The sequence below is a fragment of the Nycticebus coucang genome, chromosome 16 (genome assembly GCF_027406575.1).
Source record: "Nycticebus coucang isolate mNycCou1 chromosome 16, mNycCou1.pri, whole genome shotgun sequence".
NCBI classification, from domain to species: Eukaryota; Metazoa; Chordata; class Mammalia; order Primates; family Lorisidae; genus Nycticebus; species Nycticebus coucang.
This window is the reverse complement of record NC_069795.1, coordinates 32465055-32492817: the sequence shown is the minus strand read 5'-3', so window position 1 is coordinate 32492817 and position 27763 is coordinate 32465055. Positions and strand designations below refer to the sequence as shown.

At 38.3% G+C, this 27763-nt stretch overlaps 1 protein-coding gene across 8 annotated transcripts in view; it reads left to right on the top strand.

The window, feature by feature from the left end:
• Positions 1-27763, top strand: part of ROBO1 (roundabout guidance receptor 1) — a 1140930-nt gene that overhangs the window by 1085865 nt on the left and 27302 nt on the right. For 5 of the 8 annotated variants that reach the window (XM_053565202.1, XM_053565200.1, XM_053565201.1 and 2 more), the window contains 6 exons: positions 1339-1381; positions 8116-8270; positions 10929-11264; positions 13879-13986; positions 17128-17272; positions 21173-21421. In XM_053565202.1, the coding sequence (XP_053421177.1) occupies positions 1339-1381; positions 8116-8270; positions 10929-11264; positions 13879-13986; positions 17128-17272; positions 21173-21421 (1036 nt within the window). The remainder of the gene's footprint in view (positions 1-1338; positions 1382-8115; positions 8271-10928; positions 11265-13878; positions 13987-17127; positions 17273-21172; positions 21422-27763) is intronic. The other 3 variants (XM_053565205.1, XM_053565204.1, XM_053565207.1) reach the window with 1 other exon arrangement.

The following is a 27763-nucleotide window of genomic DNA, read 5'->3' as shown; positions in this document are numbered from 1 at the left end:
TGTTTTTATTTCATTTTCTGCAGTAAGTTGGGGGAAGGGACTCAGAAAGGAATATAATACTTCACTGACTTAACGCCGGGCATGCATTTGAGGTAGAAATGACTGGTGTTGCTTTTCGCCCATTTAATGCAGACATTTGTTCATGAGCCCACATTGTGTCTTAGCCTTGTTTGCATGTGTGTCATGCAAGAGACCCTGTTTCTGCCCTCGGCATGATTTAACATGCTAATGACCTGATTAATTATTTCATACTTGCCAGTGCATTTTTTCCCCCTAACTTAAGCTTTCAAGTTTTCCAAAAAATTTTTTCTCCTTTCCAATTCCCTATCTATAGAATCACTGTGGTTAAAGGTAATTGAAATATCCAGGCCATGGAAAAGACAAAACTTGTCATTTTTCCTAAGTCAGAATCCTCATATTCTGTTCTATTCCGAGTGGGCCCTCTTCTGTCACCTCACCTCTGGTCAAAGACGTACCTGTGGTTGTGCCCCCTCAGTCTTAATCCAGTTATTGTAATCACTGGGAACAGTTATCTCTCTCTGACAGACTCCTAGTTTGGAGTTCTTCTAAGTAGCAGAACTTGGCAGCTTTTAAAAACATATTTCTTCTTAGAAAATGGGTCTGTATTTACAGAAAGGCTAATCTTCTTAACCCCTTGCCTAACTATGTGGAAATCTGTTTTTGTTATGGCTATATTGTTATACCCCAAGATTTATTAAGCTAAGAAGGGTTTCGAGTGCATTACAATGTATTTTTATCCTATATACATGTCTGATGAAAATATAATGAAAAAGGGTTTCTACAATCCACAACAACAAAAAAAATAGGTTGCATTAATTAATTGTCACAGTTGGCATACATGTTTGTGGGTGCAAAGAAGGTTTATTTTAACATTTGTCTTTGTCTTACTGGTATTCGTATTTCTGGAAGAATATTCTAGTATGGGTTTTTTTTTCCTGAATTTAAGATTGCACTTAAATGAAATCATGAAATTATATGCTTAATAAATTGAAAATAGAAATCTATGAGAATGCCAATGTACATATATATAATAGTTACATTTGATAAAAGTGTATTGAAGTTTTGCTTTTGCTTGATTCTCTACCCTATGGAAACATTAAGAAAATAAGAGTGATGTATTTCATTCTGTCCAAGCTTTTAAAAAATTACTAGTGGTATCAGAAATCTGGTTTATCTTGTGGTGATTTTTGCTGTGCTTTTAGGTAGGAAGAGACAAAGAATTCCATTTTAGAAAGAAGCTCATAGATGTAATAACTTTACTGTATAAACATGCCTATTAATTGTCCTCCCCCCCTTTTTTTTCCTGTAACATTCTAGTGACTTATCAGAGAGGAGGAGAAGCTGTGAGCAGTGGAGGGAGGTAATAATCTCACTCGTTTCGTAAATTCTAATTCTAAATATTTCTTCTTGCCTTCCTCAATGACATCACTTTTTTCTTTGCTTAAAGGGCTTAACTTAAAGATGAAATTTGTTAAATCTTTTAGAAAGACTCCATTTGGCTGTGCTGTTGAACCACACTCTTCAACCACAGATGGGTTTGATTGGAGCGGTTGCATCTTCACTGGTGCCCACCAGAGGGAGGACTTTGACCGAGAAACACAGACTTGCTGATTTAGCAAGTGATTAAAAGGAGTTAAAGTGATTAAGATGTGGCGTTTATGAAGATTAAGAAATATAGCTAGTTAACAGATACCATCAGAGAAAAAAGTGTTCATTTAAAAACCTGCTGAAGGCAGCAGTTTCTCATAAGTTGTAGTTTATGTTTGTTTGTTTGTTCTTGTTATGAATTCAACATAGTTCATGTCTCCATTTACAAGGAAATATGTTGAAATAAAAGAAGACATCTAAGTAGCTTGTTAACAAAGAGGTTTTTTTCTCCCTTTAATTAAAATGAACCTCAATCCAATAGCTATGATTTTTTTGTAATTATTATTCAGTGAACTTTTAATATATTCACAGAGAAATTACAAATTGATGTGTCAGGCAGCTTAAAGGGGCTGAAAGCAGGTATAAGTTCTATGAACCCAGCTTCAGGATTTTTCACAGTATGAAGAGCTAAATACACACACACACACATACGTGTGCGTGCACACACACCATTAATAACAAAAATTTCCAACCAAAACCAACTTGTAATTCAAATTCAATGAACTTATTAAATTCTCTTCTTTCAACAGTTGGATAATGTGGTTGCTCTTGGGAAGATAAAAATGAGTAAGATATTATTTTCTTCCTTTATCTAAGGAATACACTATCTAATAAGAAAATTATTGAATTGAATTTATAACAAAGAGTGGTTAAAAAAGTGTTGACGACCTTTAACCAATGCTGTACAAATGTGACAATAAGCAGTGATCTTTTCTTTCCCAGTTACTGCTAACTTCCTGTGTTCATACCTACAAAACAAAGCCAGCCACTGAAAGACCCCGAAACTAGGGAGATCTTTATAAGGAAATATCCAGTTGATTCAGGAATTAAGTGGGGTTTGGGAGGCATGTTTTTGTATCCAGGGGAATTTCATCTGAGTCATAGTCCAAGCAGACATCGCAAAAGTGCCTCTGGCATAAGGTCATTTTCTTGTGGGTGAACCTGGAATTCCTGATTCTGTACGCACCTCTTCACGTGTGCTTAATCTTGACTCTAGACTTCAACTTTCTTATTAATCAGAACATACACAAGGGCTTCCCGAGTATCTTCTACAGCTTCCACACTTGCTTTGATGCCTGGGCACGTGTGTGGGTCTTACGCTAAAGGACTTTACCACTCCATAGACCAAATTACCATCCGGGAAGCAATGGCAGGAGCACACAGGGAGCAAATGCTAGTTTCTACAGCAGGACTGAAAAATTACAAAGTTCCTGAATTATCTATTTGGAAAACTCATTCTATCACAGTACAGACAGCCATTTAAACTAAAAATTAAATCCCTGGTGGTGAAACTGACTTATTTCAAATAGTAAACCGAGGTGATCATTTTCCTAAGTGAAATAATAAAAATGCCGGAATGTGGCAGAGGCAACCGATGAATAAATAGATCTTAGAGTCAGTGTTCAACATGATAGTTATGTACATAATTTTAAATCTATTTATTTATGCAATATATTGAATACCTACTATGTGGCAGGCATTATGTTAGTAGCTTAGCCTGAATCAGTGAGCAAAGTGCATAAAAAGTCCTGCTGTTGTGGAAGATACAAGAGGAATAATAAACGTATTTTTAAAATGTCAGCTATATAGTATCAGCAGTTGATAACTGCTATAGAAAAAATAAAGCCCACCAATCACCCTATTGTTCATCTTACAAGGATATATGTGAAACTTAGTAAATGTAGAATATAAATGTCTTAACACAATAACTAAGAAAATGCCAGGAAGGCTATGTTAACCAGTGTGATGAAAATGTGTCAAATGGTCCATAAAACCAGTGTATGGTGCCCCATGATCGCATTAATGTACACAGCTATGATTTAATAATATAAATAAATAAATAATTGAAATCATCACATTGTATTCCCTCCCCAAAAAATAAATAAATAAAAGGAAAGGAAAAAGAAAGCAGGTCAGGAAAGTTTGTGATGCCTTAGTAGGAGGCCTCATTCTAACCGTGTGTAAATGTGTGAGAATATAGGCACGTCAGGATTTTGTGATCCTGTGGGGTAAGAGAATGAATAGTGAACCAAACTCTTGCACTGACTTCTCTCCTGTCCATCTGTTCAGCAGTGGTTTCCCTCATGCATCGCAGATTGCCTGCGCCCTCCCTGGACCCCGCACCCCGCTAGATTAATGACACCTAAGCTAAAAACCTTCCAGTCATTGTCATTCCCCTCCCACATCCATCACTGGATTTGTTGGTCCTCTCTTATCCCTCTTCCTCTGACTAATATTGTTTCACTCCCAGCACTTGCTCTCCCTTGCGTAAGCTCTTGGCAGCCCAACTTTCATCTGCCTTCATTGCCACAATTTCTCCCTAGTTCTCTGTGCCCACTAGAGACACAATGATCTCTTGATCTCTTGAAATGCATGTTGGTGATGTCTCTGAGCTGCTGCAAATCCCATTTGCAATAGGATCCACCACACTTAAGACTATTGGATCCAAACTTGGTGTAGACTCTAGTGCCAAGCAGAGTGCAGAGGTTCATACTTGTAAGCCCAGTGCTTTTCAGGCTAAGATGGGAGGATTGCTTCAGGCCAGTTCGAGACCAGCCTGGGCAACATCACAAAATCCCTGTCTCTACAAAAAGAAAAATGTACCCAAGTGTGATGGTGAGTAATTGTTGTCCTAGCTTCTTACAAGGCTTAGGCGAGTGGATCACTTGAGCCCAGGAGCTGACGGCTGCAGTGAGCTGTAATCATGGAACTACTGCAACCTAGATAACAGAGCAAAAAAAAGCCTCTCCACACCATACCCTACCATCAACCCCATTGACACACCTGCCATTCACCAAAATTGCATTCTTACACGTCCTTACTACTACATTGCATATGTTTGCATCAGCCTGGAGGGTCTCCCCACACACCATCCTCCGGTGAGACTACTGAATTTCACCTGCTGTGTCCTCCCCACTCTGTACAGCAGCATAAACCAGGAAAAAGTAGAGAAACCTTGAAAGGGGGGTGGGAAAGTCAGACTTAACACGGTAGAGAATGATGTTACCACATTTCTTGTCAGTAGGAGGAAACAAAAATATGTAGAACTGTAAGCCTTGTTCTCTTTAAAATATTGCTGATTCTCAGATCTATCTCTAGGCTTTAAAACTCATTCAAACATCCAGGGAGAAAGAAGACGGGCTGTAGCTTGATGACCTTAGTCCTAAGCTCTGTCACCACTTTTCCCAGCTCCTGGTCCCTGCAGTGTTTCATTTTGTGATTTTACAGTTCAATTAAGCTTTTTGGAGATGAGTGATTGGAATTTCTGAAAAGAAGAGGAGGAATTGATGGTAATTGGCATATAATTATGAAAGTGCATTTGCCCTCTTTTCCTTCAAGACACAAGTCTACCCCTTAACACGTTATATGATAACATTAGATCATAGTTTCTTAGACACGTTTATCACTGTAACAACCATGTGTTTTGCTTGTGCTTTGTATCTTACACTAAAATATATAAAGGCAGCCTGTGAAATTGTTAGTTTAAAAAGACCCTAACACCCGATCAGAGTAGCTGCAGATGACCTTGACTTCTTCAAAAACTTCTGAAGTATGCACGTGGTATTTTAAGGTTCATTATGGGCCAGGAATCATGGCTCACCTTCTCCCTTAAATAATTGGCGTTCCACACTCAAGTCTAAACAGAAACCTAAGATGTAAATTGCTCCTTTTACTTCCTGTTGGAAATCACCCATATGTATGAAAAGTTCTCTCAGCCTATGGTGATATCAAAGCTTTCTCTGTGGGGCGGCGCCGGTGGCTCAGTGAGTAGGGCGCCGGCCCCATATACCGAGGGTGGCGGGTTCAAACCCGGCCCCGGCCAAACTGCAACAAAAAATAGCCGGGCATTGTGGTGGGCGCCTGTAGTCCCAGCTACTCGGGAGGCTGAGGCAAGAGGATCGCCTAAGCCCAAGAGCTGGAGGTTGATGTGAGCTGTGACGCCATGGCACTCTACCAAGGGCAAGAGAGTGAGACTCTGTCTCAAAAAAAAAAAAAAAAAAAAGTATTTTTCAGAGGGAATCATAGTAGCATAAAAATATTGTCTATTCCTTTTGAAACATGTAAGTCAGACGTGGAAAATTTCCTCTTGACCCATACTTCATACATCCTGTAGCATCTTTACAGTCTTAAATATGGGTTTTATTTTTAATAACTTCCACAGTGATAACATTTACGGTTCAAGTTCAAGGGAAAATAAAATAGGAGCGCTAAAGATTACTAAATGCAAAGGTCCTGTAACTAACATCTATTTCAAAGGCTCCAGCTGTGTGTGATACCACTTTCATTTAAATGTTTAAAATTTCAACAATTGAGCAACATTGCTCTTCAAAGCATGTTCTCATCAACAATTTTAATAGAAACCTGGTTCAGTGTTAACAGCTTTATCCTGAATTTCAAGACTTCAAATATTTCCCCCACTGTTTCTTTTACTGAGAAACTCTGAGGGCTTTCAGGAGGTTTCAGCACTCTGCAGTGTGTGTGTTTACAGCATCTTAGATCAGAGTGTGGACTCTAGGGCCAGACTAATGGAGGTTGATTCCTGGATATGCCACTCACTCCTTTTATATAACTGCCCACAAGTTTCTCAACCTCTCTTAGGTATCCCAATTTCCTTATTGTTAAAATGTGGATAATAAAAGTACCCACCCGGTAAACCAGACTCCGTGGCTCATGCCTATATTCAGCACTCTGGAAGGCCAAAGCAAGTGGATCGCTAGAGCACAGGAGTTGAAGACGAGCCTGAGCAAGAGCGAGACCCCCTCTCTACTAAAAACAGAAAAACTAGCTGAATGTTGTGATGAGGGTCTATAGTCAGAAGGCAGAGGCAAGAGGATCGCTTGAGCTCAAGAGTTTGAGGTTGCTGAGAGCTGTGACGACACAGCACTCTACCTGGGGTGACAGTGAGACTCTGTCTCAAGACAAACAAAAATACCCACCTGGTAAAATTTTGATGATGATTAAATGAACTCAGAACACTGCCTTGCACATTGCAAGCAAAGAACAAATCTTTTGTTTTACATACATATATAGGCAGATTATAAATCCATATTCTTCATTGAAATAAATTTTTATTCCTCAAATAACCATCATTTCTCATAAGTTTTCTCACATGACCATCTATGTGGCAAAAGAATTGAAACCCTGGAGAGTGAAATGGGAAGCGTGGTTATTGCACTTCAACATAGGGAGTGAACCACAAAGAACATCTTTGCAGAGTCTGTAGAAAAGTCTGTTTATTGTAGATCGGACAGCACAGCATATATCACCACTTCTTTTGCTGCATTATCTCATTATCCATTCAAAAAGGACCTGCGGAATGCCACTCTCGGACTCCAGCTTGAGTTCCCTGACACTGGTGGTTCAGGGCTCCCACTAACAATTGCACTGTGAAAGAGGATTAACATCTGTGGAGCCCAAAAAAGAGAAAAAGAGAGAGAAAGAGAACAAGAACAAAGTGGGCATCTTTGTTTTATGAGACTTAATTCATTAGCCTTCCTGTTGATATAGGGAAGTATGACATTTTGCATTGTCACCATCAGAAATTGTTGACAAGCTTACAAAACTATGCATTGAAACATTGATGAGGCTCTGTGCCAAATGTCACTGGGACCCAAAATCGCTATTTCTGAAACATGGCTTTGAAGAAAAATACGCAAATACGTTTCATTTGAAGGGAACATCATCTAAGTGAAGGAGCTCATTCCATTTTTTAATGAAGTTGTAAGAGTTTAATTTTTCAATAGATCAAAAATGAAGAAATGGAAACTGTCTTGAGTAGGGTATATTTAACTTATTAAAAGACTCAAAAATATATGTATCCATATTTTCAGATTCCATGTTTGATTTTTAAACCTTAAAACCAAGGGCAGGGGCCAGGTATGATGGCTCACACCTGTAATCCTAGCACTCTGGGATGCCAAGGCAGGTGGATTGAGTGCAGGAGTTTGAGACCAACCTAAGCAAAAGCGAGACCCCATGTATAAAAATAGCCAAGTGTTGTTGTGGGCAGCCAGTAGTCCCAGCTACTTGGGAGGCTGAGGCAAGAGGATTGCTTGAGCCCAAGAGTTTGAGGTTGCTGAGAGCTATGACACCATAGCACTCTACCCAGGTAAACAAAGTGAGACTCTGTCTCAAAAAAAAAAGGAAAAGAAAAGAAAAAGAAAGAAAAAAACTAAAGGCAGAAACAAGAGCACTGCAAGTGGTGTAAGATTGTAGGCCTGCCAGTCTGCGGCATTCTGGCTATGTAAACTGAGGCACGTCCCGAGACGGTATATCACAGTTGCCTTGTCTATAAAATAGAAAGGAATAGTAACTTTCAGCATAGTTCAGTGAATCAATTGTGTGAATAATGAGATGAAAATTAGGCTAGAATTTTGAGTAGAAAATACTTTTCATATAGCATTGGCTTTTCATATAGCATTGGCTTTTGTATCTTTCGTTCTTTAGGCCAGGACTTCTCAACATCAGTGAGCCTGCCGCACAGCCGTGGTTGGCAGACACGTGGCCAAACACGGGCAACAGTCACAACGACTGCTCCATCAACTGCTGCGCGGCGGGCAACGGCAACAGCGACAGCAACCTGACCACCTACAGTCGCCCAGGTCAGTGACACAGACCGAGCTTGACATGAGGAAGCTCATCCATAAGAACTGAAAATAAATTTTTCAAAAGGATCTGGCCAGCAGGAGTTACGTTTGCATTGACCGTCTCTACATGAAAAGGGAAAATTTAACTGACATTTTTTATGAAATATTGGCCATTGTTTAGCAAGCTAGACTGATTCAAGTAAAAACTCGATCCTTAAAGCCTCTACATCTCACTCTCTATCAAGTAAATTTTACCAGAGAATGGAGATTACAAATTCTAGAATAGATAGAAAATATATATGGAAAATATATAAGGAAAAATGAAATAATGTGAAGGTGTTTATAAAAATGTATGGAATTATAATTTTTAAATGAAATCTTGAAAATATTAATTGCTTATGATATTTAATTACCTTCAAGATTTTGGGTATAACACAGATCAAAAGGTTGATAAGTCCATCATTAGAACCAAATTTGTTAATAACAATAACAATAATTGAATCATACAATAGCAATAACCAAAAGTTTTAAGTGAGAATTGACTGAAATATTAAATTAGTTTTTTATAGTATAGAAATAAATCCTCAGGACACACACACACACATTTTATATATATATATGTACATGTATCTTTTTCAGGTGTGTATTTATACATTTTCTATTGTGTATTTTTGGTTCAGAAATATGGGTAAGTAAATAACTTTGCTTAGTTTCATGTTAAAACATAATAATAAAAAATGGATGTATAGTATTCAGAATTTAAAGGAATAAAGAGAATAAAAAATCACAAATGACTTCTTACAAAGCAAAACAACCAAAATATTCACAGCATAGGGAATATTAAAAGAATTGTAAAAAAAAAAAAAAAAAAATCTATGTGATAGCAGAAGTAAAGCAATCCATGGAATTAAAGGAAAGAGAAAGAGAGAGCAGCACTGAAATAAAGATGTTATGCACTACATAGAAGAAAACTTGGAGCAATCTGTATGTCTACACTGAATTTTCACTGGATTTGGAAACGGAGCCTGAATTCCATTGGCTCTGGATATGACATGTGCATGTGATCAAATCTGTGTCCTCCCGAGGTCCATATTCTAGTTGTCTAGACAGAGAGTAACTATAAATAAAAGGAAGACTGTGCTGAGACCTACAGGAAGAAAAAAATGGTGATGCTCATTTAAATTAATATGCGGAGTGGTTCCAATAAGGTAGCCCCTGGCCACAGATGGCTATTTAAATTTAAATGAATTAAATAGCATAAAATTAAAAATGCAGTTTTTCATTTGCATTAGCCACATTTCAGTAGTTAGTAGCTAACCACATGTAACTAGTAGTTGCTATATTGGACAATGCAAAGGTAGCATGTTAACTTATCATATTTAAAAGATATTCAGTTAAGGCCAGGTGCGGTGGCTCACACCTGTATTCTGGGAGGCTGAGGAGGGTGGATTGCTTGAGCTCAGAAGTTTGAGATCAGCCTGAGGAGGATTACACCCATCTCTACTATAAATGGAAAAACCAACCTGGCACCACTAGCTCCAGCTACTTGGTAGGCTGAGGCAAGAGGACCATTTTAGCCCAAGAGTTTGAAGTTGCTGTGAGCTATGATGCCACGGCAGCATTCTAACCAAGGTGACAGAGTGAGACTCTTTCAAAAAAATAAAAAAAAAAAAAGACATCCAATTAAAAACTAACCCTTAATGTATCCTGTCAACATCGGGGCCATTTTGAACTACAAAAATAAAATAATAAAATAATGGTATTTTTATCATTGTAACTTAACTAAGTTTTTATTTGAAAATATTTTAATTTTAAAATATTATTTTAATTCTTCTACCATTTTAATATTTTCAAAAGCAGGCATTAAATACTTCTACATGTATTATTTAATTTCCAAATACTTCAATGAAAGTAAAACTAGAGTAGAAATTAGATGTTAGACATATTGGATACTATTTTAGATTTAATGGTCTAGATGATTTGATTTAATGGTCCAGGTACAATGACTCATTCTGTCATCATTTCTGCCATTCTGTACTTCTTGGGTTATCTTATGAAAACATGGGAAATGATTCTACAGCATCTTTCCCTGATAATGATAGTCCTACCTAACCAAGATAATAAATACAACTCTTTACATATTTGCTATCATTTCATCATTGTTCCCTAGATTTTTTGAGTAGAAATACTTTATAAAAGACAGAAATCTCAAGTTTTTTAATATGTGGATAGTTCTGCTTTTTTCTGAATTCTCAGTTCATATGCTTTGTTGCTTCAGCGGCTAACTAGTACCTAAAATTAATACAACCAAAGGCTAGGAAATCCAAAATTGACACATAAAGATATTCACATATATATTATTTTAGTGGAATTCCTAATAATGGGGTTGTTGAAGGCAGATTACGTTAAACTGGACGAATTACTTCAGCACTAGCAAAAGTTCAAAATTATTGTTATTACACAAATTCTGTATACTTTTTTCTTATTCTCTCAATTTTTAATTGTTTTTATTAGAACATACGTATGGCTATTTGACCCTTTTCATTCATCTATTTAAGCTCGTTTGTACTTTACACAATTTTCTTGTGACTCACAAAGCTTCTTAGAAAAAAATTTTTTTAAACGAATAACCATGCAGAATGACTTTTTCCTTTTCCTCTCCGTTGCACATAGCTGATTGTATAGCAAATTATAACAACCAACTGGATAACAAACAAACAAATCTGATGCTCCCTGAATCAACTGTTTATGGTGATGTGGACCTTAGTAACAAAATCAATGAGATGAAAACCTTCAATAGCCCAAATCTGAAGGATGGGCGTTTTGTCAATCCATCAGGGCAGCCTACTCCTTACGCCACCACTCAGCTCATCCAGTCGAACCTCAGCAACAACATGAACAATGGCAGTGGGGACTCCGGCGAGAAGCACTGGAAAACACCAGGACAGCAGAAACAGGAGGCGCCGCCCATTCAGTACAACATCATGGAGCAAAACAAACTGAACAAAGGTCAGAGCTTTGCTAGTGTTGCTGTCTTTTTCCTATATCGATACTATTCAGGCTTCAGCACTAGATGTTAAAACTTGTCTGTGACTAGCACACAAAATCTTTTCTTTTGTTGCTAAGATTTTCTTACGGTTTCAAAATTTTCACTATTAAAAGAGTTAATTAGCACAACAATAACCTTGGAAAATTCATTTTATAATAATATATAAGTATTTTCAAATGGTTTTGAGATTAATTTAAATTTAATAGTAGGTGAGAGATTGCTTCGGACAGACAATCTTTTATTCATAAGGCAGATGTACAACCATCACAATACCTCACATTTTCAATAAATAGACTATCCCATTCTTTCCACTTGAGGATGGAAGATAATTGCTTCTACATGGTCATATAAACAAATGGCATTTTTATATCAACCTGAAGAAAAATAATTAAATTATACTTGAACTGGAGAAGTGGTTTCAATTTGTTGTATTTCTCCTACCTCAAGGTTAATAAGACTGCTCCAATGTATAATTTTCGAACCTAAGTTTCTTTGGTTGACCTGATTGAAGTCTGTCAGTGTAGAACTTAAATTGAGTTTAGTGTTATCCTGAAGCAGCAGAAGAGTATTCTATGCCCTGAGGGGAATGTTGCTCTATTGTAATGTGTGTGAGTTGGAAACGATAGGTATTTGATTTCTACCTAGTCCTTCAGTCTATTGCCTTAATAACATGGTTTGCAAAGTTATACCTCAAGGAAAAAAGGGATTGCTTTAATATGAATAGATGGGGTAATGCTGTGCAAGGGTCCAAGTCAAGAATATTTTCTTTATGCTGGAGTTTGGAATATTTTTGTCAAAAATAAAACTTGTTCTTGGAGATTACAAAAAATAGAATTTAACCATTTCATTTAATTAAGATAATGTATGTTTTAATTGGATAACACAGTCTATCTAGCCTTTTCTCAAGTTTAAGAAAGCCCTCGATTGGTATACTGTCCAGATTTAATAAATATTTATTAAGGCTCCTGCATTATTTCATGACAAAAACTGACAAAGATAAGCAAGACAGTTTCTGCAATGATAGGGTTTACAGCAGCGACTCAAACCATTGTCACATTACTCCTCCGCAGTGTGTGATTTTACTGCGGACTTCAGAAAGCTCTGACAGCCTCCATACAAATATTTCAGAACTCTGATTTATTGTTTATATGGCTTGTACGCAGATTTGATGTGTCAGACCATAATGAAGATTCTGGAACACAGCTAGATGACAGATTATTACCGACTACATTCCAATAGCACACTTTTCATTTGGATTTTCTCTTTTGCCTAAGTGAGAAGACGCATTTCTAGGATAGATTAAGATACTTAGTAAATGTAGAATATAAATTTCTTAACACAATAACTAAGAAAATGCCACGAAGGCTGTGTTAACCAGTGTGATGAAAATGTGTCAAACGGTCTATAAAACCAGTGTATGGTGCCCCATGATCACATTAATTACACAGCTATGATTTAAAAAAAAAAATAATAATTTAAAAAAAGATATTTTGTTTTGTTATCATGGATATATATTTTTTAGATATCATTTTGCTGACAGGTTTCAGTTTTATTTTTTATTTTATTATAATTTTCTTTTATGATCTGCAGGCATGTTTTCATTATTTTTTATTTTAAAAATTGTTTTGTTACTATACAATTGGAATATAAACCTTACCTTTTTTTTCTTTTAAAAGCACATTTATTTGAAGTAATGAGCTTTGTTTACAACTCGTCTCTGCTCCATTTTCCCTAAAGGCTGCCGTGACTCTTCCTTTTACACATTGTTCCTATTTTCTTCATAATAGTTATTTTAGAGGGATGACAATTTTTTCCCTCACTTTTTCCCCAAATTCTCACTTCCATCACATACAAACACAGAGGACCAAATTCTAATGTAAAATGACTGTGGAATGATTTTCAAACCTAAAATAGTAGAGACAGCTCAGTCTTAAAAAGTGTATGTAAGAAAAAATGTCTCCAAGAAGAACACTTTGGTTTCTAGACAGAATAGTCTTACTTAAGAAATCACAAGCCTTCACTGATTGGCCAGAACCCATCTGATCTTTTTGTCCTAAACTGTCACTTCAACCAGGATATCATCACATCCTTAAACTTTATTGAATTATTTTTAAAGACAGAGTCTCACTGTGTCACCAGGCTGGAGTTCAGTGACCCAGTCAAAGATAGCTCACTGCAATGTCAAATTCCTGAGCTCAGGTGATCCTCCTGCCTCAGTCTCTCAGACAGCTGGGAGTGTAGACACATGTCACTGTGCCTTATGAATTTTTTAAAATTTTATTCTTATAGAGATAGTTTCTTGTTCTATTGCCCAGGCTGGTCTTGAACTCCTGGCCTCAAGCAGTCCTCCTGCCTTAGCCTCCCAAAGTGCTGGGATTAAAGACCTGAGCTCCCACACTCAGCCTATAAGCCTTTTTATCTTCTGACAATCTAACTATGAAAATGAAAGTAAAAACAAGACAAATAATTGGTTCAGTTTCTTTAATTACTCAAAAATAGAGACAAAGCAAAGACATGCGAATAATTTATGAATAGAAAATAAAATGTTTAATTTTTTTTATCTGAAATGTCTAGATTATCGAACAAATGACACGATTCCTCCAACTATCCCATACAACCAATCATATGACCAGAATACAGGAGGATCCTACAATAGTTCAGACCGGGGCAGTAGTACATCGGGTAAGTAAAGAGAACCAAAGAAAAAGTCGACACCTGCCAGTGCATTCCGAGATGATGAATTGAGTGCTAACAGACTGCTGTATGCAGGTAACATGCCTAATCACTTCATAGAATCTGAATCCCAAGCATGAATCTTTATGTTCTACTCAGTAGCCAAAGTCTAAATTTACTATTTTTCTCTCTAATAATGAGCTTTAGTAAGGCTTAAAGCATGAACTAATCTTTAAAGGCAGTTGAAACTTCTTTGTTTCCCCCTTGGCCATAATCTAACTAAAATTGTCACATATCTAGTTAACTTGCTAAATGTACTGCCATTTGAAACTAGGTTTTTTTTCTGTTTGTTTGTTTGTTTTTTTGGAGAGACAGAGTCTCACTGTACCACCCTCGGTAGAGTGCCGTGGCGTCACACGGCTCACAGCAACCTCTAACTCTTGGGCTTAGAGCGATTCTCTTGCCTCAGCCTCCCGAGTAGCTGGGACTACAGGCACCCGCCACAACGCCCAGCTACTTTTTTTGTTGCAGTTTGGCCGGGGCTGGGTTTGAACCTGCCACCCTCGGCATATGGGGCCGGCGCCCTACTCACTGAGCCACAGGCGCCGCCCTGAAACTAGGTTTTGAAAGCACATAACAGACGATCAGCACGTTCAGCTATAACCCAGTTACAACCTAAGAATGGGGGGAAGGGGGAAAGGGAGGGGAGGGAGGGGGGAGGGGGGTAGAGGGAAGGGGATTGGTGGGATTACACCAGCCGTGCATCTTCCAAGGGTATATGTGAAACTTGGTAAACGGTCTGTGAAGCTAGTGAATGATGCCCCATGATCATATCAATGTATACAGCTATGATTTAATAATAATAAAATAAAATAAAATAAAGAAAGCACATAACATTTGAGCAGAATCAAAAGGCTGAGAAGCAATAACATGAGATCCAGGTACGAGAGGAACCTGTCTCAGTTGGCAGGCTTTCTACCATCCCTCACTTCTTGCTGTAAGCCTCATAAAGCAACTGCCCAACCCGCAGACTACAGAGCCTCAGAAGCCACATTGAGGCCTCTTCCCTGTGGTCTTCATGCTGTTGCAGCTGTTTGCCAGCTGTTTTCCTTATAGGGGAGCTGCAGATGGGAGCTTGCTGGTACTTAAGTCCTGTTTTTCTAATTAAAGGTGATTCATTATTAGAACTAACATGTGGCAAGTCACACCACAATGAGAACAAAACCAAGTGATCTTGTTTCTAGCAGGCTTCTCCAGAAGAGGGTAGTAATGGCACCTCCTGGTAAGTGGATTGAAGTTCTTGTTAGGGGCTTTGAATCAAGAGCCTCCACCTCTCCATTATAATGAATATGGAATTTATATTTTACAGTTAACTAGGACATGCTGGTTTGGCATTTTCTAGACTGCATTGAAATGGTTTCTGTTTGAATTAAAAGAGCTTAGAAATAAGCCTTTACCTTTTAAGATCTGCTCTATTATTTATATGTTCATGGTTTTTAATAACAATTAAAACCTTGTGAAAGAACTTCTTTTTCTTTTTAAAGTAAGTCAATCCTGAGTTAAAAGAAAAATTTCAAGGATCTACTTTTGCGAAAACCATATAAAATATTTTAACATTCTATTATCTCATATCATTTAATGTTAGAATTTCTAGTCGCTTGTGGGAAAATTATATCCTAGTGGAAAAAATTATAATTCAAGATTTCTCCACTCTTCAGCTTACATACCTAGATTTTGTTGTCCTGCTTCTATTTCTCATTTGGTATTCTGTGAACACATGGAAAAATGGATATGAAGATGTGAAATCTGGTGGTAATTAGGAAAGAGAACAAAGAAAGTGTGTAGGACAGGAGAGATTTTGTGTTGTTGGGTCTTAAAAGACTGATGGAGTTATTACAGTGGATGTACGTCAAGAAATTGAGAAGAAGATGCTAGTTAATGTCAACTCCACAACACATGCACTGTCATCCCACAATAGGACTGATTAGTGGAAGAAAATAGGGACCCGGCAGCAATGGACTGGCAATCATAGTTCATTGAGAATAGCCTGCTCCTCACCCTGCGCTTGGTACAGTAACATACCAGTGCAAGAACATCTGGTTTAGTAAATACTGCCACTTAACTTAAAATTTCCACATGACTTAAAAAAAAGGCTCATTAAATACGTTAAGACCTGTTTCATGCACCGTGTGAGTAAGCACGCACCATGTGACTTGGAGCTGTTTCAGACAGGTTTTAAAAGAATAAGAACAACATAATTGACTGATAATAAGGGATCACATGAGAAAAATGATTAGAAACTCATTGTCTATAATTCACATATGAATCTAAAATGTATCATATTTGGAAGGGGGACTGTTTTTATCCCCAAATATCTTTTAATCTAAAGTTTTTCTAAAATGAATACTATAAAATGGTTCAGCTACTTATGTGTAAAGAATATGCCAAATCTAAATTCAGAACACTGGAGCACTTAAATAATTGTAGTATTTTAAACTACTAGGAATGTTTAGGCAATGTTCATTTTACTATCTGCCATAATTTTATAGAAAACACCGACTGAAAATACTGAAAATACTTCTTTCTATCCCTTCTTAAAAATCATTTCTCTGCTTCTTTTGTCATTAGTTATATTAGCTATTCCAGCACTTATTTTCATCTGTACCTGCCTTTCTGAAGAGAACTAGTAATTTCATTGTGCCTAAAACATTTCAGCGGACAAGTACAAATTATACATATTCAGTGATTTAATGCAACGGTGGAACTCTTTTAATAGATCGTATCTGTATCGTATTGTATTTTAGGTTCCAGCAATTAAGTAATAGAAAGGCACTTTAGAAAACACATCTACAGCTCATTTGTTTAAGATGATAATCCATAATGCAACTAATTGTTGTAGGAAGATCACTATTAATGATATGACTTCTTAAATTCATTTATGATTTTATTGCCCCTTTTGCTACTTATTTTGCATGCAGTAAAGCACAGCAGTACTTTGCTTCTATTGTGCGGAGTTCTGTTTAAAATTAGTGAAGAAAAGTGCGTTTATTTCTACATACGTGTATTAATTATAAGATCATACTTACAGAAAATAATTAATTCAGGAATAATAGAAAAAATAAAAAGGCTTGTATTTTATTTCCTTTCTAGGGAGTCAAGGGCATAAGAAAGGGGCACGAACACCCAAGGTACCAAAACAGGGTGGCATGAACTGGGCCGACCTGCTGCCTCCTCCCCCAGCACATCCTCCTCCCCACAGCAATAGTGAAGAGTACAGTCTTTCTGTAGATGAAAGGTAAGCCGTAACTGCAGAACAGATGTAAGGGGGGTGTTATGATTGTTTAAACCCATCTGAAGTATAATAATTATTAACAGACTGATTGCTAAGGTCCACAGAAGGCCTCCAAATAAAATAGTGTTGTTTCACAGAAATTAAAAACCTACCTTATTGATACTTGAAAAAAGGAATCTAGGTTTTTAAAGTTCTTTTGTAAGTATGAAATACACACACAGAGGATGCATATATATAAATGTATATATATATATATAAATGTATATATACACATTTTAAGAAAGGGAAAAAACTGTATTAAAATTGTAATACTTAATATATGTTGATAATAAAAGAAGAATACAAGTCATGCTGAACACCTTTTATAAAGAAGTCAAATATAGCTTGAATATTACAAATTTAATAGTTTTGTTTCTTTCTAAAAAATATATACATATATCTTTGGGACCCTCTGTACATATTTTTCATTATATGTAATGAAAATGTAATAATCTCTTATATATGCCATGTATATATGTATAAAATAATATATACATATTATGATTTTGTAATTTTAAATACAGTATTAGCATTCCTGTGGCACAGCTCTAAGATTTTAAAAAATATTGTGTGGCTATATACCACAGTTGTGGTATCCTAAAAATGTTTTTAGATATTACCACATTATGCTGTGAAACTTTACTTATCAATGTACAAAAATTAAAACTTTGTTGAGGTTTTCTGGGCCAGGGCCAGGCTTGAACCCACCACCTCTGGCATATGGGGTCAGTGCCCTACTCCTTTGAGCCCCAGGCAATGCCCTTTATTGAGTTTTTTTTTTTTTATCCCCACTAGAAGAGTTAGACTTACTGAATTTTTTTCTTACAAGGATTTAACAAGTGTAAATCATCTCGATGACAGCAGTTAGAAAGTCAGTGTGCTTTTTGTTCTTTTTTTTTTGTAGAGACAGAGTCTCACTTTATGGCCCTCGGTAGAGTGCCGTGGCCTCACACAGCTCACAGCAATCTCCAACTCCTGGGCTTAAGCGATTCTCTTACCTCAGCCTCCCGAGTAGCTGGGACTACAGGCGCCCGCCACAACGCCCGGCTATTTTTTGGTTGCAGTTCAGCCGGGGCTGGGTTTGAACCCACTACCCTCGGTATATGGGGCCGGCGCCTTACCGACTGAGCCACAGGCGCCGCCCGTGCTTTTTGTTCTTACTCTAGGATCTGTAGAACTGGACGTGGTACTGCCAAACAAAACAAAACAGCCACTTCGCTAATGTGATCAAAGGGCAAGAACTCCCTTGACCTAGAGAATTAACAACCACAAAAATCTACCTGAAAATATAATCTTTTCTGTGACTACTATAAAAAATTAAATCACCATTCTTTCATTCTCCACAGTTTTACAGTTCCAACTATACCGAGAAACAAAGGCTCTGTGCTCCTATTTTCCAATCATCTTTCAAGTAAAATTCTTATATAAAAAATATTTACAGTGGATTTTCATTATCCAGAGTTGTTACGTTCTATAAAATTACTATGAACACGGAATTAGCAAATATTGAGCCATTGCTACCAGGGGAAATACAGGGCTAGGTTCCTTTGAACCTCTGGTCACAACTTTTTTGACAACTGACTATTGCGTAACCTTGTTTTAGGTGTGTTTAGTTTGAAGATGCCTTATTTAATACGTATTGTTGGTTCACTAATATGAAACTCACAACCAATAGCTCACTAAGTCATTCCTGAGCAAAGCTTTCCTAACAGATGTATTTTCTTTGTAAAGCGCATCATAGCCTTCCAGCCCCTAGGAACACTAAATATCAGCACTTCTTTGGGGATCCATTTTAAGCAATATAAAGTAAAAAAAAAATTAAAAAGTCACTACCTAAACCCTAAAAAGGATACTTGTTTACAATGTGAGCGCTGACACCAGAAAGCAAAATGTCACCTTGTTTTACCTCAGCTACAGGTAGCTCAAATTTGGGGCCTCTTTGTGCATGTATGGAATGACTCTGTAAGTGCCACAAATATGGATTTTGGATTTACAAATAAATTTTACCAAGCCAGGGAATTTGAAATACAGAATCTTCAAATAATAAAGCTTGAGTATATTTATAAAAATTCATTTTCTATGTTATTTTAACATTTATTACTATTTTAGTACACAAAAAAGACTAAAATGAAATAAGTAGATATAGTTAAAGAATAAAAATAAAGAATACAGGAAACGCAACTGTGCCTCCAACAAAAACACTGACTCTAATTGAGAAGACTGAAGGTTTCCTGATCTGCTGGTATTTTTTTCTCGATCTGGACAAATGAGAAGGTTCTCAATTAAAAGGAGGGGTTTTATGGGCACGGACCACACAGAGATATGGACCCCGGGGAAATAACATGAAACACATGGTGGGGAGTGAGAGGACACTGGGAAGGCAAATGGAAGCCAGACTACACAGATTCTTGAATGTCTTATTTACACATGTTATGCTCTATGCAATTAGAGAGCCATTTCTTACTTTGAAGAGCAAATGAATGGCCTGCAAGTGATGTGTATAACATTAAAATAATTTTGGAAAAAATGGAGTGACTGGAGGCTAACAGATCAATTAAAAGATTGTTATACCCATGGTAGCACATGCAGAAAAAAATGAGGGGATAATTGTAGAGAATTTTTATAGACACAACAGAAGTGACTTAGGGAAGGGTTTGAAGGAGAAGAGAGAGAAGTCTAAGGTGACTACAGCATTTCTAGGTTGCATGAGCGAGCAAACTGCTAGGCTGTTTGTTAATAAAAGAAGCACTGGAAAGAGTCACAAGAGGGAGATGGTGTGATTAGGAAAGTGAAGGAAAACAAAAGAAAACATGTTATTTGCACATGAATTTTCCTAAATGCATGTAAAGAAGGCATGAACATGATGAGTAATGAAAATGCAATTTATATAATGTGATCGATCACTGCCCTTCTAATCAAGAAACATGTACTCTGGAGTGAGAGAAAAGGGGAAAATATGCAGGTTTCCCACATTGGTCTTGGTTTCCCCACAACTTTAGCAGAGGAGTAGAGGGGCATTTCACCGTTTAAAGGTATTGTATTTTTCACTCCCAATCCTTAATGCAATCCAACGACTTTATTTTATGCTCAACTAAAGAAGTAGTGATTAACAAATAGCATGAGAGGAAAAGTAAGTTGGTATTGGACTAAATGAGTTTATCTCCAATAATATCACTCCTATGAAAGGATTTTAAGAGTAATTTTTCTTGGGGATTAGAACTTTATCTTTGGATCACTTGTCATATCGTCTTTGAGTCTTATTTTCGAGACATGCAGAATTGGAGGGACAGAATGAACCAAATACATGTGGACTCTGCTAAGTTAAACTGGATTTCTTTATTGCACAACTTCTCCAATCCTGTCATAGCTTCATGTACATTGAATTCTCTCAGGAAAAAAAAAAAAAAGGATATCGTAGTAATTCACCAACCATTGTGACATTGAGCTGTATTTTTTTAATTAAAATCTCCTTACTATAATCCAGAACATTCAGATTTGAAAAACATGGGCGGCGCCTGTGTCTCCGTGGGTAGGGCGCTGGCCCCATATACTGAGGGTGGTGGGTTCAAACCCGGCCCCAGCCAAACTGCAAAAAAAAATAGCTGGGCCTTGTGGTGGGTGCCTATAGTCCCAGCTGCTCAGGAGGCTGAGGCAAGAGTATCACCTAAGCCTAGGAGTTGGAGGTTGCTGTGAGCTGTGATGCCATGGAACTCTACCAAGGGCAATAGAGTGAGACTCTGTCTCTAAAAAAAAAAAAAAGAAAGAAAGAAAGAAAAGGAAAACAATTCAAAGCCAGTATTTCACTTACTGTACAAAACTTGAATGACCTGTAGTAAGTCTATATGTCCTTGTAATTTCTTTCAGCTATGACCAAGAAATGCCATGTCCAGTACCCCCAGCAAGGATGTATTTGCAACAAGATGAATTAGAGGAGGAGGAGGATGAACGAGGCCCCACTCCCCCCGTGCGGGGAGCAGCTTCTTCTCCAGCTGCTGTGTCCTACAGCCATCAGTCCACGGCCACTCTGACTCCCTCCCCACAGGAAGAGCTCCAGCCCATGTTGCAAGACTGCCCAGAGGAAATGGGCCACTTGCAGCACCAACCCGACAGGAGGTACGTTGTCATGGGCCTTCTTTTCTAATGATCAGATAAGTTCCACTCTTGAGCGGAAGTCATGGAAGGCTATCCCATGAAGTGATTTTCATGTCATATCGGCCCTTTCTTGCATTGTCATCCCACAGTAAGCCTAGGTAATTAACATATCATGTTACATGGTTGACTGTTACATTAGTTGACCTGGTGACCTGGACCTGGCAATCATAAAATAATGCACCTTTCCACTCACCCACCTACGATAACTGCGTTCACAGCACAGGAAGACCGTGTGTATGGTTTGCTAATCCCGTAACATGGTATTGATGGTGGGTATTCTTGTACTTTAATTTTCCTTGTGCATGAGTAAGTCACTTCTTTGGTCAGTAGAAAACAGATTTTCTCCTGTCCTTTTAAATTTCAGTGCACATCGTGATTTGTTCCCTCATGGCCATAATGCCCCCAGAAGAATGAGTTTGTAATATTCACTTTTGGCTGACTTCAGATAATTTTATTTTAGTTTAGATATTAGCTTAGTGCTTTTAGGTCAGCTTACTAAATAATTGGGGGTGTGCACGTGCACTTAGACTTTTTGAAACCTCAGTATTGAGCATCCCCGCCCAACGCGTTTTTGTGGTATGCCGTGACTTCACTTGTCATTTATACCACATAAAAGCTGACACTGCATTGTGTCCCCTCTCCTTTCACTGTGGACGATGGTGTTTGCACTATGTTATTGCCCTCAACACATTATACTGTATCTATTACTTTCAGAATTCCTAATGTCATTTGAAACTGAGTACATTATGTGCCTCAGAAGATTTTCCTTCAATGTTCTTGAAGGAATGACAACCCCTTGTCTCTGCTGCTTGAATTTTACTCTGTAGATTAAAACAGAATTTCGCTTCGTTTATTAATTTTTTCTGTTGTTAAGAGGTAATTATCAAATTTAAATCATAAACTCTCTAAAAAGAAGGAAGTAATTAAATCTTCTTTTATGTGACAAGAGGGAATCTGGCTTGCCATACATTTAAAAGAAACATTATTAACCCATAGAACCTCATGAAGATTGAGAGCAAATCAGGCATCTCTTTTTCCTATGAAGGTCACAGATCATCTCTGCTACTCTCATTGGCAGCAAACGAGAGTCTAAAAGAGACTATTTAGCTCTGAAATACCTGTGTTTTGTATATTACCCATTTCCTGTCTGTATTACCAATGGCATGCAGTATCTTTTTCCCAGCTAGCTCTTTTTTATTATTATTTGTCTTCCTTATGTTTTCCTTTGTGCCTTCCTTGTAAACAGAAGTAATTTTATCTTTATCAATCTAGATTTACAGCTTCTTCCCCTTTGTTTAGTCCTTCTTTTCATTGTTAAGTCTTGAGTCTACTCCTTTTTAACTGTTTTTTGTTTGTTTGTTTGTTTGTTTTTTGTTGTTGTTGTTGTTTGGCCTCCCTTCAATTCCCACAATGTCCTACTCGTTAGTCTTGTTTAACTCCTTTACCTTCCTAATTCCTGGGTACATTGAATTCCAGCTTAACCATAATGTTTTGCTTCCATCATCTACTGAGAGTGACCTCCTCCTCGTCAAATCCAAAGGCTTCTCAGTCTTTATGTAGTTCATCTTTCTGCAATAATGTCAATTTTATAAATTGTCAGAATTAATAATATGTGTCAAGTGTCCAAAGCAGAGTCAGTATTCAACAAATGCAGTTCCCTGAGATGAGCTGCACCCTATGCGATCATCCCATCACTTGATTCAACTGTCACTTGTATTCTGATGACTGTCAACTACATTTAGCCAGCCCAGACGTTTTCCCTGAGCGCCACGTGATGTCTCCACTCGGATGTCTCCACATGTCCAAATCCACATTCTTCATCTTTGGGCTTGACTTTTCAAACTTGTTCCTTCTCCTACATTGATAGCTGTCCTGTTTAGAGCTATCAACTATTTTTTTTTTTTTTTTTGTAGAGACAGAGTCTCACTTTATGGCCCTTGGTAGAGTGCTGTGGCCTCACACAGCTCACAGCAACCTCCAACTCCTGGGCTTAAGCAATTCTCTTGCCTCAGCCTCCCAAGTAGCTGGGACTACAGGCGCCTGCCACAACGCCCGGCTATTTTTTGGTTGCAGTTTGGCCGGGGCCGGGTTTGAACCCGCCACCCTCGGTATATGGGGCCAGCGCCTTACCAACTGAGCCACAGGCGCTGCCCTCAACTATTGTTTATTTCACCAATGTATTAAAAATAAAGTAGCCAAGGGAATAGGCAAAAACATAAAAACCAGTATCTTTGTCTTTTGAAATCAGCTTAATTATTCTGTTTAATATTTCTACATTCCACAAATGAAATGATTCAAGCTTCTTCAATTCTGACTCAAAAATAACCTTGATATCATTCCTATATTTTTATGCCCATAGCTGCTAGGAAATACCTTCCATCCCTATCCCTTAAAATGTGGCCATACCAGTGAACCAGTCTCATTCTTCTCTCTCTCTCTTTCTCTCCACTCTCATGTTATTTTTCTTTCCACGCATGAATCTAGTTATGTTCCCTCCTGAATCTGTCTTGAGCTCACTGACATCTAGCTCTCGCACATGCTGTTTTTTTATCGCCTGGCAGGCATGTCTCATCTTTCCACACAATGCTCAGACGACACTCCCTCTGTGAAATTTTCCTCTGGTTGCCTGGCAAAAATCAACTAGCCTCCTCTTTACTCTTCACGGAGATCTGCTCACATCTCTCTTACCATGCTAACCAATTGTCATTTTGCATAAGCATTTGCTGTTTTTCTGTTTTCCTCTATACGTTAACAGCTCTTTGAGGACAGAGCTCATCTCTCACTCATTCAGAATTCCACAGAACTTTCTTCTCAATAAGTATTTGATAAATGGAACTTGATACTGCAGAAGAATTTGGAGTTGGCTTACTTTCTTCTGTTTTAGGCTGATGAATACTTGTACCCACCTGAGGCTGGTGTATATAATTGGGAAATACACTAAGTATCTGCACTTAGAATCAAAAATAAAGTGTATAATCAAAAATAAAATCAGCCTCTTTTAAAATTTCAGAATATCACAGGGTAACAGTCTTTAGGTACATGGATTACTTCTATACTGCTTGAAACAAAGTTACAAGTGAGCCTGTCACCCAGACAGTGTACACTGTACCCTCTACATGTTATTTCACTCATCCTCTTCTCTCTGCTCCTACCTGCCAAATTTCTGTTGAGTTTTACTTCCACCTGTGCTCATGAGTGCTGTCTGATTATTTCCAATTTAATAGTGAGTACAGCTGGTGTTTGTTTTTCCATTCTTGGGAAACTTCAATAGCAAGAATGGTTTCCAGTTCTATCTGAATTAATAGAAAAGGAATTAATGTATTTTATTTTTTATTTTTTTGGAGATAGTCTCACTCTATCACCCTGGATAGAATGCTGTGACATCATGGCTCACAGAAACCTCAAACTCTTGGGTGTGAGCAGTCCTCCTGCCTCAGCCTCCCAAGTAGCTGGGACTACAGGCGTGTGGCAGCCTGGTGGATATTGTGTCCATTGATGTGTAATGAAGATCTGAGTACTTCTTGCCTGCTCTTATCTTGGTGTTTGCTTTTCTGAAAAGGACTTTATTTCTCCCTCATATAAGAAACTTAATTTTTGAGGATACAAAATCCTAGGTTGGCCATTATTCTGTTAAAGAAGACTTGAGGATGGAGCTGGAATTCCTTCTGACTTGTAAGTTCTCACTTGGGAAGTCTGCAGTTAGCCTGACGGGTTTTCCTTCATAAGTGATCTGATGATTTAACCTTATGGCATGTAGGAGTTCTTCTTTCATATTAATTGTGGCCAGTTTGATGACTTAAATGTTACAGTGATTGCTTCTGTGTGATGAGTCTCCCAGGAGTTCACTGAGCTGCTTATACTTTGGAATTCTAGATTTCTAGCAAGATTAGGGAAGAAGTTGTCCTAATTTATTCCCTCAAATGGACTTTGCAACCCTTGTTTGTGTTTTCTTCTTCACATTCAGGGATACCCATGATTCTTATGTTTGACCTCTTTACATAATCCCATGTTTCTTGTAGACTTTGTTCATTCCTCTTGTTTCTCTGTTCTTTATTTTTGACTGACTTGTTTCATGTGAAGGTGTTGTCTTCAAGCTCTGAGGTTTTTTCTTCTAACTAATCTAACTTATTCTTAAGATTTTTTTCATTGTGTTTTGTATTACCTGGAATTTTTTTATTTCTAGTTCTTTTTAATTTTTTAAAAAATTATTTGATTTCTTTAGTGAATTTGTTATTCATTTCCTATATTATTCATGTGATTCGTTTGTGTGTGTCTGTGTGTGTGTTTTTCTATTTTCTCTCATGTTTTGTTGAGCTTCCTTGTAATCCAAATTTGGGATTCTTTATCTGCCATTAATACAGGGTGGACATAAAGTCTATGTGCAAATAGTAAACTAATTAAAATTGCACATCTTAATTTCACCTGAGATATCCACCCTGTATTTTCATTTTACCAGTGGAATCCATTGCTAAAGAGTTGTTGTTTCCTTATGGAGCTTACCTTTCATTCTGATTGTTCATACCTCTCAAATTATTTTGCTGATGCCTTCTCATTTGGCCTCTCAGTCCAATCTGGGGGGTACCAGCCAAGCTTTTGGACCTGTCCCTAGGTCCTGGAGGACCAATCCCTGACCATGCCAAGGAGAAGAATGCTTATCCCAAGTTGTCTATGGAGTGTTCAAGCAGGTTTGATGATCCTCTCAGTTTGCCTCTGTCCTCCTGCATTCACCCTTTCCCAGCAGTTTAAATTGTGTTGTGTCCCTGAGCTTAATCTCCAATAAGGGGGTGGTACCTGTGAGTCTGAATCAGCCATGCCTTTTTTATTGAGTTGGGTGATGCTATGATACCCTGTAGAATCATTCTCCTTGTCATCGGTTGATGTTTGTATGAAAGAGCCAGCTGCTAAAATGTACTTTTATGCCTGTGGTAGACTCTGGTCTCTCAGGTGGGGCACTCGGATACCCCAAGCTTTAGGAGAGGCCCTGAAGCTCCCAGGAAGGTGCTTATTCTCCACAACCACTGAGGAGGAGCAAGGCAGTTAGTGGCTAGGTTACAGTAGCCTGAAAAGCTTTGTAAAACCTATACATGGCTCAGAAAATGCTTTCGAGGGGGTTACTGGCATGAAAGTCAGTATGAGGTCCCAAACCATGAGTGCTGTTCACAGGGGATGGGCTCGTTCACTGAGTGCTGAGACCAGGAGCTGGGATATTTCTATCTGTGGGGAGGGGCAGATGCTTCTCCAAATTGCCAGTCCTCGGCCTCTCACAGCATACTGCTGTTCACTCCAGTATGCTTCTGCACTACCCCATCCAGCTTCTGAACCTTCTCTGGGTCTGTATTTCTGACCCACTAGGGCGCATCTTCGTGAAACACTGGCTATCAGGGAGTTCCAAAGTTGTGCATCTCTTTTCCATTACCAGTCCTTGGAGTAAGAAGTATGTGCCCCTCTCTCTTTGCAGAGTTCTTCCTATAGCACGCACCCACCAGAGAGAAACAGCTGCTCACAAACTTTTAAGTACAAACTGTTCTCCCTGTTGTAATGAGTGGGGGTAAGGGCTGAGCACCTGGTTAGCCCACAAACCTTCACACACCTGAATGTGAACCATTTGGTTGCCATGGAACCGAGGGAAAGGCTATTCCTCTTTGAATGCCACACCCATATGCAATAGGGCAGTTCTCAAATGGGCAGGAGATGGGTGCACTCCCAGGTCCCCGTGCCACAGTACCCCACTGTACATTTCTGTCAGATACGACCATGCGGGTTTCCTTGCCGCTCAAGTCTAGCTCCAAGACTTCTCTCCTTCCTTCCCTACACCCCTCTATTGTCTGGGGTGCACCAAGACCTGCTTGTTTATTTAAGCTGCTGGTAAAAAATCCCAGTGAGCAGGAAGTTCTCAATTTGTTCACCCCTGTCCCACTGAAAGTCCTCGAGAAAAAGAAGAGTAGGTCTTCCTTTCTGTGGAGACTTCAGCCTGGGATGCATGCCTGCTGGTGAGAAGCAGCTGTCAGTGAGCTTCTCAGCTTAAGCCCTGCTCACGGTTGTAATGGAGGGGAGGGACCACAGCTGCCAGCTATGTTCATACTGTTTTCTCTGTTAGAGTGGATAAGGGAGGTGCTGGGGGCATGGCAGAAGTGCCTCGATATGAGAAAGCCAGCACTCTAATGTGTCATGGTACTCTCCCAGGGGGTGCCCTGCTCAAGCTGTCCAAACTCCCCACTGTTCTGCATTTGCCTGTGCCTGGGCTTGTGGAGGGTGGCAAAGCCTTCAGTATATTTAGTGTCCCACTGTTCACCAAAGGCATGT